Source organism: Ranitomeya imitator, chromosome 1 (assembly GCF_032444005.1).
Source record: "Ranitomeya imitator isolate aRanImi1 chromosome 1, aRanImi1.pri, whole genome shotgun sequence".
Taxonomy (NCBI): Eukaryota; Metazoa; Chordata; class Amphibia; order Anura; family Dendrobatidae; genus Ranitomeya; species Ranitomeya imitator.
In genome coordinates, this window is record NC_091282.1 from 69,918,774 (window position 1) to 69,931,419 (window position 12,646).

The following is a 12,646-nucleotide window of genomic DNA, read 5'->3' on the forward strand; positions in this document are numbered from 1 at the left end:
AATCGGTGTCCTCACCAAGTATTTAACCCAGTCTGCTCTGCAAGATGTCACTGCATTACTATAAAGGGTCGCTTCACCTTTTGTCAGCAGTTTAGAGTTTATACATAGAATAGTCTACTAAAAAAAGTTTTATACATACATTATATTATACTCCAGAGTCACTGTGTACATACATTACTGATCCAGAGTTACATCCTGTATTATACTCCAGAGCTGCACTCACTATTCTGCTGGTGCAGTCACTGTGTACATACATTACATTACTGATCCTGAGTTACATCCTGTATTATACTCCAGAGCTGCACTCACTATTCTGCTGGTGCAGTCACTGTGTACATACATTACTGATCCTGAGTTACATCCCGTATTATACCCCAGAGCTGCACTCACTATTCTGCTGGTGCAGTCACTGTGTACATACATTACATTACTGATCCTGAGTTACATCCTGTATTATACCCCAGAGCTGCACTCACTATTCTGCTGGTGCAGTCACTGTGTACATACATTACTGATCCTGAGTTACATCCCGTATTATACCCCAGAGCTGCACTCACTATTCTGCTGGTGCAGTCACTGTGTACATACATTATATCCTGTATCATTCCCCAGAGCTGCGCTCATTATTTTACTGGTTGCATTACAGTCAGCATGATGTTAGAGACCCTATAACATACTAGTTGAGCTTATAGAATGCAGGAATCCAGTAAGATTTTCCAAAATCGTGGCTCTGTGCTGTATACTACGTCACTGGGCAATATACTACGTAACTGGGCAATATACTACGTGGCTCTGTGCTGTATACTACGTCGCTGTGCAATATACCAGGGGTGTCAAACTGCATTCCGAGGGCCTCAAACCATGCGTGTTTTCAAGATTTCCTTAGCATTACACAAGGTGCTGGAATCATTCTCTGCAGGTGATTAAATTATCTCCTGTGCAATACAAGGAAATCCTGAAAACATGACCTGTTTGCAGCCCTCGAGGAATGCAGTTTGACACCCCTGCAATATACTATGTCACTGGGCAATATACTACGTGGCTGGGCAATACACTACGTGGCTGGGCAATACACTACGTGGCTGGGCAATACACTACGTGGCTGGGCAATACACTACGTGGCTGGGCAATACACTACGTGGCTGGGCAATACACTACGTGGCTGGGCAATACACTACATGGACATGCATATTCTAGAATACCCGATGCGTTAGAATCGGGCCACCATCTAGTTTGGCATAATTATCTTTTAATATTTTGACTGCTACTTTGTTTTTTTTTATTCCTTTACAAATAATGATACAAAAAAAAGACAGACAATGGACGTTCGTGGAGATGCAGCTGGAAGCAGAGCTCCCAAGCTCAAAGTTATGGGAACACTGGTTATGGTACCTGAACGTGGCAGGAAGGAAGCATTCACCAGCTGCCACCAGATTCCTGAGGAGGCAGGTGGTCAAAATCTCTGAAGTGGCTGCAAAAGACCTGCAGCAAGATACAGTAGCAGTCACTCAGGTTCCGGCTTGCATAGTAACAAGCATACTCAAACTTCATAAAGTCACCACTAATTACCCAAAAGAACAAGAAAAGTTGACTACAATATGCCCAAAACAATATAAGCAAGCCATAGAAGGTTTGGGATTCTTCTCTGTGGACAAATTAACCAAAACTGGAGATCTTGAGGCTTATGAACCAACAGTATGTTTGGAGGAGAAAGGAAAAAAAAAAAAAAAAAGCATCTGCTTAAAAACAAACAAACTGCCTACTGTGAACCATGGTGGTGGTGCTGTGCTGCCTACATTGAAGCATGGCCATGACTCAGGGATTGCCAAAATGAAACATGGTGGTGGCTTAGTACTGCCTACAGTGAAGCATGGCGGTAGCTTGGTGATGCCAACAGTGAAGCATGGCAGTGGCTAGGCGATGCCCACAGTGAAGCATGGTGGTAGTTATATGCTGTCTACAGTGAAGCGTGGTGGTTAGGGGTTGGCTACAGTGAAGCATGGACCTGTGGCTCGGTTATGCTCAACGCTTCCCTGGCACTTGAAACCTGCAGCATGTAGAGTGCAAGATGCATTCAAGAATATATCAGAAAATCCTGGAAAAAAAATCTTGCTTTCTGTGAGGAAGCTGAAGCTTGAACCTTCCAACAGGACAAAGATTCCAAGCATACCCAGAGTTCCACTAAGGCTTGCCTTCAGAAATCCTCTAAGATTCTGTTATGACCATTAAACTTGATTGCCATGATCATCATTAAACAAAAAAAAAATCTTTGGTGGGATTTGAAGACTAAGATTGCACCATGTAAATGTAAGAAGATTAGTGAACTGGAAGCCATTACTCATGAGGACAAGAATCTGGCGTCAGGTGATGAATCACATTTGCAGCAGGTCATAAGAGCCAAAAAAAGGGCTACCAAAATCTCTTGCCATGAAGTTGTGAATAATACAGAGCCTGTACGTGTCAGTAAAAGTGGCATTTTGTGATGCATATGGAGAAACTAAGCGCTGTGGAATATGTTGGCGCTATATAAATAAAATTATTATTATTATAAACCACTTATATTAGCGGTGTTGAGCCATTTACATTGCAATAATGCAATGAGACTAGAACAGCCAGCATAAAGTCTGTAAAATGTACTAATAAGCCGAATGAACATGCGCCACATAACAGTAAAGAACTTGTGTATAGGTACCTACTATAGGTGCTTAGGAAAAAAGACTTGTGCAAAAATTAACTAAGCACCTATAGTAGGTACCTATACACAAGTTCTTTACTGTTATGTGACACATATCACATATATTATATATTATTTATTCATATACGCACACATATATATATATTTTATCTTTTTGGTCTCACATAATTTGCTTTTGGTATTTTTATTTGACATATGGTCTCTCTCTTTTTTGGTACTCATACTTTTATGTATCTTTTTATCCGGTCCACTGGGGTATCCAGAGTATATATACATTTTTTGACCTGCCATGTGCTGATTTTATTGCATTAATTATATGGTGTGTGATATGTGCATATACATATGAATGTAAAAAATATACATATACATAGTTATTTTATCTTTTTATTTTCTATTGCGGTTGCTATATATAATAATAAAGATCATTTTTTAATATTATTTCCCTGCCATCATCATTTTTTTATTACTCATTTTTTATTACTGATTTTTTAGTCCATATTTGGCGCATGTTCTTTCTGTTCTTTTAGTGGTTTCACTATATCGCTTTGACACAGGTGGTGACCGGTATTTTTATTTATTTTAGTTTATGGGTGTATCTATTTTAGCCACTTCTTTCCATAAATAATACCTGTTTTTTTTATCCTGTGTCTATTTGATAATAAGCAGAATGTGCAATGGGATTTGAACAATTTTGATGCAATTGTAGACGCTCCAGTGTGATGGTAACAAATGAGCTAAATGTCATCACCAAATCCTGTGTAACCAGCTGGTGCGGCGAGTCCTCACCTTTCTGCCTCCAGTCGCGTCTGCTGCAACTGTTGCTGCTTCTCCAGCAGTTTGACCTCTTGCTGCGCCAAAAGCTGTTGCAGCCGCTCCTTTTCTATCTCCACCTCCAGCTTCTGCAGCAGCAGCTCCTGTTTCCGCTGTTCCGATATTGCTTTGCCAGCGGCCGAATCTTTCATTCTCGCTCTCTCTCCGGTGCACGTGCCAGACCTGGTGGAGAATCTGGAGAACGAGCAGTCTTCTGGAGGTCGTACCTGTGACGTATCCGGGGGGATTCTTCCTGCGCCATCAGGCACCGTAGGGTGCAAGCAGCAATGGGAGACCGGCTGCTGTAAGGCACTGCTGCAGCGATGGCTGCAGGGGCAATCTGTGTAGTGCATGCAAGGTAACTGGGCACCGGGGCACGTACTCCGGAGACAGGTTTCGGAAGAGCATCTATCGGAGGTGTACTGATAAATATTTCGAGGTGTGGGGTCACTTCTGCAGAGCGGCGGGGGTACAATGGGGCGGAGGCTTTCACTGCTTGCTTTCGGTCGCTGCTGGGCGAGGTAGGACCCGTTCAGCTCATTTGCTGTAGGCCGTCGTGGGGTTTTAGGCACCTTTAAAAAGGAATAAAAATAAAAATTATGAGAGTTACCCAAAACACTTATCCAAGCACTTAAACCTTAACTATAACCCAACATTAGAAGGAGATACTATCGCTATTACATATTTAACTTATTGTATTTTTTGCAGAATTTTGGGGCCCAAAAAAACAAAACCCAATTCTGACATTTCTCTTTATAGTTTATTATTTTTAACCAATCAGGTTAGTTTTATATTTTAATAGAAAGGACTTTTAAGGAGGCGGCAATACCATGTGTGTGTTATAGCGAAGGTCAATATTTTAGAATTTTCAGGGTTTTTTTTTCCTTGTTCACTTTATGTTACTCCCTTTAGGGGACCTGAACCCGATTGCTTATTGTACGGTACTGCTGTATATAGCAGACATCGCGGTTTACTATGAGCTGGGGGCTTAGAATCGAAATTCATTTTTGTATTTTTCTTTTTTTAAATCTATCTAACATGATTCAACCAATGGGTCATTTTCCCCTTGATGACACGTGTAATAAACCCTGATGACCCATTTATCTGCCTGCTACCTCCCTATACGAAGGGCAGAACCCGCAGAAGCGGAATCTGTTCGGTAACAGCTGCACAATGAACGGTGCCAACGTCCCGCTCCGTATAAATGGCCCGCAATCTCCCCGGTATAATTATGTGGTTCACGCCGGCGTCTTTCGCGAGGCGATCATCAAGGTAGATTACCTTGGAGTTTCTGAACTAAATACTTACAGGTGTTGCATTATCCTTTATTACATACAAACTTCTGCCTCTTAACAAGACGCGGCGGCGAATGAATGATCTCGCCGATGAATTATTCATGAGTGTTTCGCAGCGTGCTCGCGGCGTCATCCATGGCCTTTTGCGGGTCATATGACACCAATTAGAGCGGAATTTTAAATTATTCAATAACTTGAACTCTCCTGTCGTTTAACATATAGATATCAGTGCGGTAAACAAGTTAAAGCTAATGGGCCCTGGGGGTTTGCTCTGCTCGGCTTTAAGCTCCGAGGCTGCTGCTGGAACAGACAGCGAGAAGGAGGAAAACACTTGCAAGGTTTTAATAAGTTCTTAGGCGTTCCTCCGGGAACAGTGCGCCGATCCTGCTCCCCGTATCCAAAATAAAATGATTAAGGTTATTAGCAAGGAGCTTTTTAAAAAGCAGAGAAGTCGGAAGAAGGGGGGTAAGGAAGGGAAAGGAGAATTACTTTACATGAAATCTGTGTCTAGACACAGAGCTGCAGACAGATACCAGCCATTCCTACCCGGACACAGACCCACTAAACCATCCGGGGAACGGACAGGCCGGAGCCCCAAAGCTACAGCCACTGTGTGCAGCTGCACAGGATAAGAGGGGGTCCCTTGGCAATCCTCAACATTCCTGAAAGCGTGTACAGTCCGGAGTTCTTAAGGAGGAGCAATAAGTCATAAGTGTCGGATAGATCCAGGTCCCAAAAGAGGCATCTCCGAGGCAAGGGTCTTTCAAGTTACCACAGAGGCGGTCACCAGCTACTGAATCTAGGCCAATAATAAGACAACGTGGCCGCGAACCACTCTCCATTCATTCACCACGGTCAGACAGTTCTGGAATATCCAATGAAAGCACCATAAACCCTTTAAAGGGAATCTGTCGGTAGGGTCAACCCTCCTAAGCCGTCTTTATGGACATGACACTTTGATAGATCTTATTCCAGAAAAATCCACATTTTTCCTTAATATGTAAACGGGCCGGGCGCCGCTCTACGGGGCCGGGCGCCGCTCTACGGGGCCGGGCGCCGCTCTACGGGGCCGGGCGCCGCTCTACGGGGCCGGGCGCCGATTTCTGTGAGAGTCTGCCTACAGAGTTTATTACAAACGAATTGGGGCATTACCAGTGTGAGACATGTAATGATGGACAAGTAATAGTTAAGTATTAAGAGGTACACATAAATATGGCCATTTTCATGCGCTAAAAGCTCTCATTTTTCATATTTCTAGTGCAGTAATGCAGTTCAAATTTCGTGTTTTCAAGTTTGCATGTTTTGGCGCTGCAGTGTGCTGCCCTTTTTACTTAACTATATACGAGTTGGCGACTCTGGGTTCAGCACCTGTTCACACTCAGTCTATGTTTGGATGTGCAGGTCAGGTTTTTGAAATGTAATGACGGACAGTTTGCTTTCCTGATCTACATGTCTCACACCGGTAATGCCCCCATTCCTTTATAACAAGCTCTGGAGGCAGATTCTCAGGGAGATCTATGTCCGGCCTATAGATCTTAACAGCTCATTTACATATTAAGCAAAATGTAGGCTTCTCTGGATTAAGACCTCAGGTCGCAGATATAAAAGGTATAATTTCCTATAACCTGCAAAAACATATACCGTAGACGGCTTAGGAGGATTGAGCTCACTGACACATTCTCTTTAATTCTTTGTAAAAGTTCATCTTAAATATGGGCTGTCCGCTTGGGATACACACAGTAAAAAGACACGGGATACGAGGACTAAAAAAACTTGGTCTTTCTCTACCTGGAAAATATACCTTAGAGATAAATGATTAACACAAGCATTAGAGTAAAGTCATCACCTATCCATAAGGATGACAGGGCTCTTAAACGCCATATTGGAATGGAGAACTGTACCTGGCAATCTCCACCAGTCCCATAGTCAATGAGCAGAGCATTTTAGTACCTAGTTCACGTGATCCGTGGGGGTCCCACTGGCTGGACCTCCACCAATCACAAAATTATCATTTATATTGGGAGGAGGCGATAACTTCTGATGTTGGGAATTACACTTTTAGACAGGAGTATTTTGGAAAACTCTACCATGAGATAATCTGTTTAATAAATATTAAAAACAGTATCCATTTTTCTATATTTATAAGTCAACAATAGTACACGTGAAAATAAGAAATTTTATATTAATCAGAGAAATCTATTTCTGTCTCCTCCTGGACTGATCTTATATTCTCACAATTCTCAATTCTAAAAGGTAAAGTCTGTCTTCAGAGGATACAGATTTTCCCAGTTGGTGCTCATAAAGTTCCATGGAGAACTAACTCCTCTCGGGAGAACTTACAGCAGGACGTCTGTGTGGCCTCTGGCTCCTCTCTCTCGATAGAATTTTATAGCCTCCAACTGTCATTTGTATCTCATTAATGGGAAAATGTTACCCATGAATTAAGGCTACGTTCACATTAGCGTCATGCGACGCAGCGTCGTCGACGCACGACAACGCATGCGTCATGCGCCCCTATCTTTATCATTGGGGACGCATGCGTTGCGTTGTCGTGCGTTTTCGGAAAAACGCACGACGCATGCGTCGTTTCACCGCACCTGGGTGGCGTCGGAGACGCTACATGTTGCATTTTTGTAGCGTCAAAAAAACGCACGCGTCGCACTTGCGTCGCTCGTGCGTCGTCATTGCGTTACAATTTCCCATTGAAACCTATTGACAACGCACTTGCGTCGCGTGTGTGCGTCATGCGTGCGTTGTGCGACGCATGCGTCGTTAAATAAAATTAAACAAAAAAGTGTCTAGACAGTGTCTAGACAGTGCAAACAGTGATAAAAACATCCCCCATATATAAAGAAAATGTTGGATTGTTTGTCACTTCTGCTGCAGGCTACACATCAGGCTACACATCAGAACAGACTGTCTTTTCATCCGCTTTCCAGAGATGCAAGTATAGAATGATTCTCTGCATTTTCTACATGTTTTTTAAAATTGTTTTTGCAAGTTGTGTATTATATTCTGCACTGTGGTTGTTTAAAGATATTGTGGTATTTTTAGTCTGGCTGTGATGTATGGCGTGGTATAGGATGGCGTTTCATTGTCTGCGGCCTTGATTATTGTTCTTTCCAGGATAGATTTTTCTTTTCAATTTATTGGTTTGGTGGTGTTTTTTGGATTCAGTTGTGATGTTTTATTCTTGCGTTATATGAATTTTATGGTCTCCGGCCATGTTGGTTTTATTGTAAAGTATGGTAGTATGGAATGATTCTGCGCCCTTTTATTAAATGTAATAATTTTTATTGCAAGTTGTGTATTATGTTTTGCACTGTGGTTGTGTAAAGACATTGTTGTATGTTTCTGGTTGTGATGTATGGCGTTGTGTGGCCTTTTATTGTCTCCGGCCCTGTCGGTTTTATTGTAAAGTATGGTAGTATAGAATGATTCTGCACACTTTTATTAAATGTAATAATTTATATTGCAAGTTGTGTATTATGTTCTGCACTGTGGTTATGTAAAGACATTGTTGTATGTTTCTGGTTGTGATGTATGGCGTTGTATGGCCTTTTATTGTCTCCGGCCCTGTCGATTTTATTGTAAAGCATGGTGTGTTATTAACGTTTCTGCCCTTAATTTTTGGCGGTTGTTAATTTTTTCCTTTCAAAAATCTATTGTGTTATTTGGGTTGCTCCGTGCATACTGTCCTTTTTAAAAAAAAAAAAAAACTCTCTTTTGGGATTACCACATAGGGTCTGTTGTATATTTGTTTTGTTATCTGTAGGCTTTTGTTTACTCTGGCATTGGGTTGTCTCTGCCATTGTTTCTTTTAATCAATGTGGCAGTGTTGTTTGCACAGCGTTAGTTCAGTTGGAGTGCAATGTTCTTTGTGGTTGAAATGTAAATGTTTTTTTTTTTTTTTTTAAATTGCTGTATTGTGCCAAGGAGCATAGGATAAATGTTATTTTGTTCTTTATTTCAGAATTTTATTATGGCCAGCGATTCCAGCAACACCCCACCGCTGAGGAGTCCGGTGAGTACATGATCTACTGTTGCTTACTATTCGCTGTCATTTGTAGATGGGTCACTCAACTTTTTGGTAAACTATTTTGCAGGCTTCTTCAAGTGAGGAGGAGAGCCAGGAGGAACAGAGGGAGCAGGAGCAGAGACCACGGGGCCAAGCTGTGGTTGCAGGACAGCGAGTAAGTTTTTATGTCAAACCTATTCCTTTATTTTTCTTAAATTTTTTTGTTTTTGCGGGTATGGGGGGTGGTGGGAGGGGGTGGTGGTGGAGGTGGTAGGTGGCGGTGGAGGAGATAGGGACAACATTTTTTATCTTGCAAACATTAATATTTTAAATTTATTCTAGGTTTCACAACGGGCCCATGATGACCCACTGAATATCGACATGATGGTGGCATCCATAGAGGAACGGGGCCCGTTGTGGGACAGCCGTGACCCCCGGCACGCGGACCAGGGCATATTGCGCCGTTTGTGGATAGAGGTGGCACAATCGCTGTGGGATGGCTTCGACAGCGCTTCCCCCACGGGCAAAGCTAATTTTCGTAAGTATTTCCAAACTGCAGCTGTGACCCATCATGCCAGGATTACACAACCGTCTGTGATGTCTTCTATTGGGATTGCACACGGTTGCGTAATCGTTTTCAATTTTTTCTCAAAAACTTATATATTTTTTTAAAATTTATACACAGTTAAACAATTGAAGACCAGATGGCGCTCCATGAAGGACCGTTTCAGGAGGGGCCTGAAAAAGGAGGGACAGATCCGTAGTGGTGCTGCAGCGTCAAGGACCTCTGTGTACAAATACAACCGTATATTGCAGTTTTTGCGACCGGTCCTTGACAGCAGAGAGTAAGTATAGTACCTATGCACACACCTAGTTTTTACAACAAGCATATTCACGTACTATATTCCAGCCACGTAGGTTATTGCACAGCCATTTATTTTGGCAAGTACGAAGTATAGAAATGAAGAAAAAAATGCAAGCTCGCCGAGGCGTGAAAAGTAAAAAATACATACTTTTATCCTCTTCAATCATAAGCAGAGGATGAAACATCAGCACAATACAATAGACACTATCTACGCGTTTCAGGTGACAGGGAACATCCGACCTGAAACGCGTAGATAGTGTTTTTATTGTATTGTGCTGATGTTTCATCCTCTGCTTCTGATTGAAGTGAATAAAGTATTTAGTTTTTACTTTTCACGCCTCGGTGACCTCGTATTTTTTATTCATTTCTGGTCTTCTCACGCTTGACACAGCAGCTCCGTGCTCTGAGCCTTCTGGGATTACTACAATGGTGAGCTTGACTTACTATTTCTTTCCCTGAAATCAGAAGTATACAGAACACATAGTAGATTGGCCATGCCCGGGCAATATTTCATAGTGGAGTAGTATAGTGCCCATCCAGGTGTATCCCAGTTTTTTTACACACAAAAACTTAAAATATAATAGACACAGCATACCTTCTACTGCAAGGCAGGTTATGTTCCCATGGTTGCTCAGCTCGCAGGACCTGTGATGACGTCTCGGTCACATGACCGTGACGTCAAGGCAGTTCAAACGGTAAGCGTAACTGTCGGGCGTTACAAACCGCAACCATGGGTGACTATTTTGGAATCAATAAATGCATTTTTTATTTTAAGATTGATGCGGCATATGCAGTGTCAATATTAAAAATAGGTTAATATTAACGGCGGCAATGGATACCGCCGGTAAAGTTAATTAATGACGCATGTGAAATGTTATATGTAGTATACTAATGGTTTCCTTATGTTTTCACAGAACACACAGCAGCACCCGCGAGACTGTCCGACCCTCTGGAGCGGTCCTTCGTGAAGCGCCATCTGAACCGTCGCAGCCATCCCACAGCGAGAGCAGGTCTGCACCACCACAATCTGGCGAACCGGCAGCCGGTCCATCAGATGATCCCCTGGCTGAGGCCTCTGTCGCTCCTTCCTTCGGGTCTTCCCGACAGCGTCAGCGGGCCTCGGACAGGGCGGTCATGCCCGAATTTTTACATTTGAGCACCGTATTTCAGAATGGTTTCAAGGCGCTGTGCGATAAAATGTCCAATATCGACCGGCGTCTTGAAAACATCGAATCGGAGCTCTCGAGGCCGGCCAAACATTTTTTTAGTGCCATTCACAAGGGCATGGTTGAACATCTTACGCCGGAACTCCAGATTTCGGTCATGCAGGGCTGCAACAACGCATATGTCACTGCTCTGCAGCAGGCTCGGGTCATGCAGTCAGCGACTACAGTGCCCGCAGTACCATCGCTGGCTGCCATGACTCCGACTCCTGCTGCAGAGCACCACCACAGAGCTCCGCGTGCCGAGGGCCACCGCCACCACAGAACACAGCCCCAAAGTTCTGATCATGCCAGGCCTTCAAGGGCACACAGACGGGAAGCCGACCCACACCCAGAGGGAGAGAGGAGGAAAAAAAAGAAGAAGACAACAAGCACTACGACCTTGGCTATGGCTGCTCCCAAAACAACCACCAGTACACAGCCTGGGTCGACCCGGAGCACACCAAGTACCCAGCCTGGGTCAACACGGAGTACACCCAGTACCCAGCCTGGGTCTACAAGGAGTACACAGCCTGGGTCTACCCGGAGCCGGAGTAGCCAGCCAAGGACACTGGTCGTCCCTCCTCCTCCCTCACCTCCTGCTTTGGCAGTCTCGCCACCGTCAACTGGCTGGATTGATGTCGGCATCCCGTCTAGTGTGATAGAGTATGCTGCTTCCTCCCCCTCGTCCTCCTCCTCGGTCTCCTCAACACCCCCCAAAAGTGGGGTATATCAATCCCCCTTAATTGCTGACATAGATACCCCTTAACATTTCCCTTTTCTTTTATTTTGTGTCCCTAATAAAATTGTTATTTTTTTAAAAAATACTGAGTTTTTATTGTCTCAAATAAAGTTTGCACCAAATCACACCTTGCGCCGTATACACAAATATTGTGTTTGTAACACCTGATGTGCAATGTCTGACAATATTTTATAATTTTTTTTTTCATTTTTTTATAGGGCTGTCGCTCATTGTACTATGAGATGTTACAAACACAAACAGCATTGCTCAATATATCAAGTTTAAAATGTACCATCACACCATGATTTCAGTAACGATATAGTTGGTTTTTGTGTGTAACCAACGTTATCTTTTCTGAAATCGTACAACGATTAGACCCCTGCTGTGAGATTATTGGTGTCAGCGAATGATTAGGAATTTTTTGGGGTAACTGATCACATGCTGTCATTGTTGGATCTGCGTGTTTGACACCGATCCAGCGATGTCTTTGTTTTACACAAGGGAATATTGGGTTACTAGCGCAGTGTTTTAAACACTCAAATAAGTGAACAATACCCCCCCCCCCCAAAAAAAAAAAAAAAAGGTGTCAACCACGTCCCTCGCCGTCATCTTTCCGCAGTGACTGACACACTGATTCCCGCCCGTAAAGCAGAGCACACCGTTGACTTAATAAACGCTGTGCTTTAGGGCTGGCACAGTACGGAAAGATGACGGCGATGGACGTGTCACACACCGGAATGTAAGGGTTTTTTAATTTTTTTAAATTACATTAACAATGGTAAACAGGGAAAACATCATGAGTGCGGCCATGCGCTTCATAACATTACCCAGATTACACGGGGACTTGCTCTTTTTTGGTCGCTGGAGAGCTGTCTGTGTGACAGCTCTCCAGCAACCACGCGACGACTAAACAACGATCACGGTCCGGTCGTATCACTGGTCGGTATCGTTGGCTAATCGTTTTATTACGGTACCTTAAGAATATTGGTCAGGTGAGGTGGTAGCAATGTTCACAGTGT

The 12,646-nt window shown here is 43.3% G+C and overlaps 1 protein-coding gene across 4 annotated transcripts in view; it reads right to left on the reverse strand.

Moving 5' to 3' along the window:
• KIAA1328 (KIAA1328 ortholog) overlaps window positions 1-12,646 on the reverse strand; it is a 182,899-nt gene that overhangs the window by 55,357 nt on the left and 114,896 nt on the right. For all 4 annotated transcript variants that reach the window (XM_069747407.1, XM_069747426.1, XM_069747417.1 and 1 more), the window contains one exon: window positions 3,482-4,077. In XM_069747407.1, the coding sequence (XP_069603508.1) occupies window positions 3,482-4,077 (596 nt within the window). The remainder of the gene's footprint in view (window positions 1-3,481; window positions 4,078-12,646) is intronic.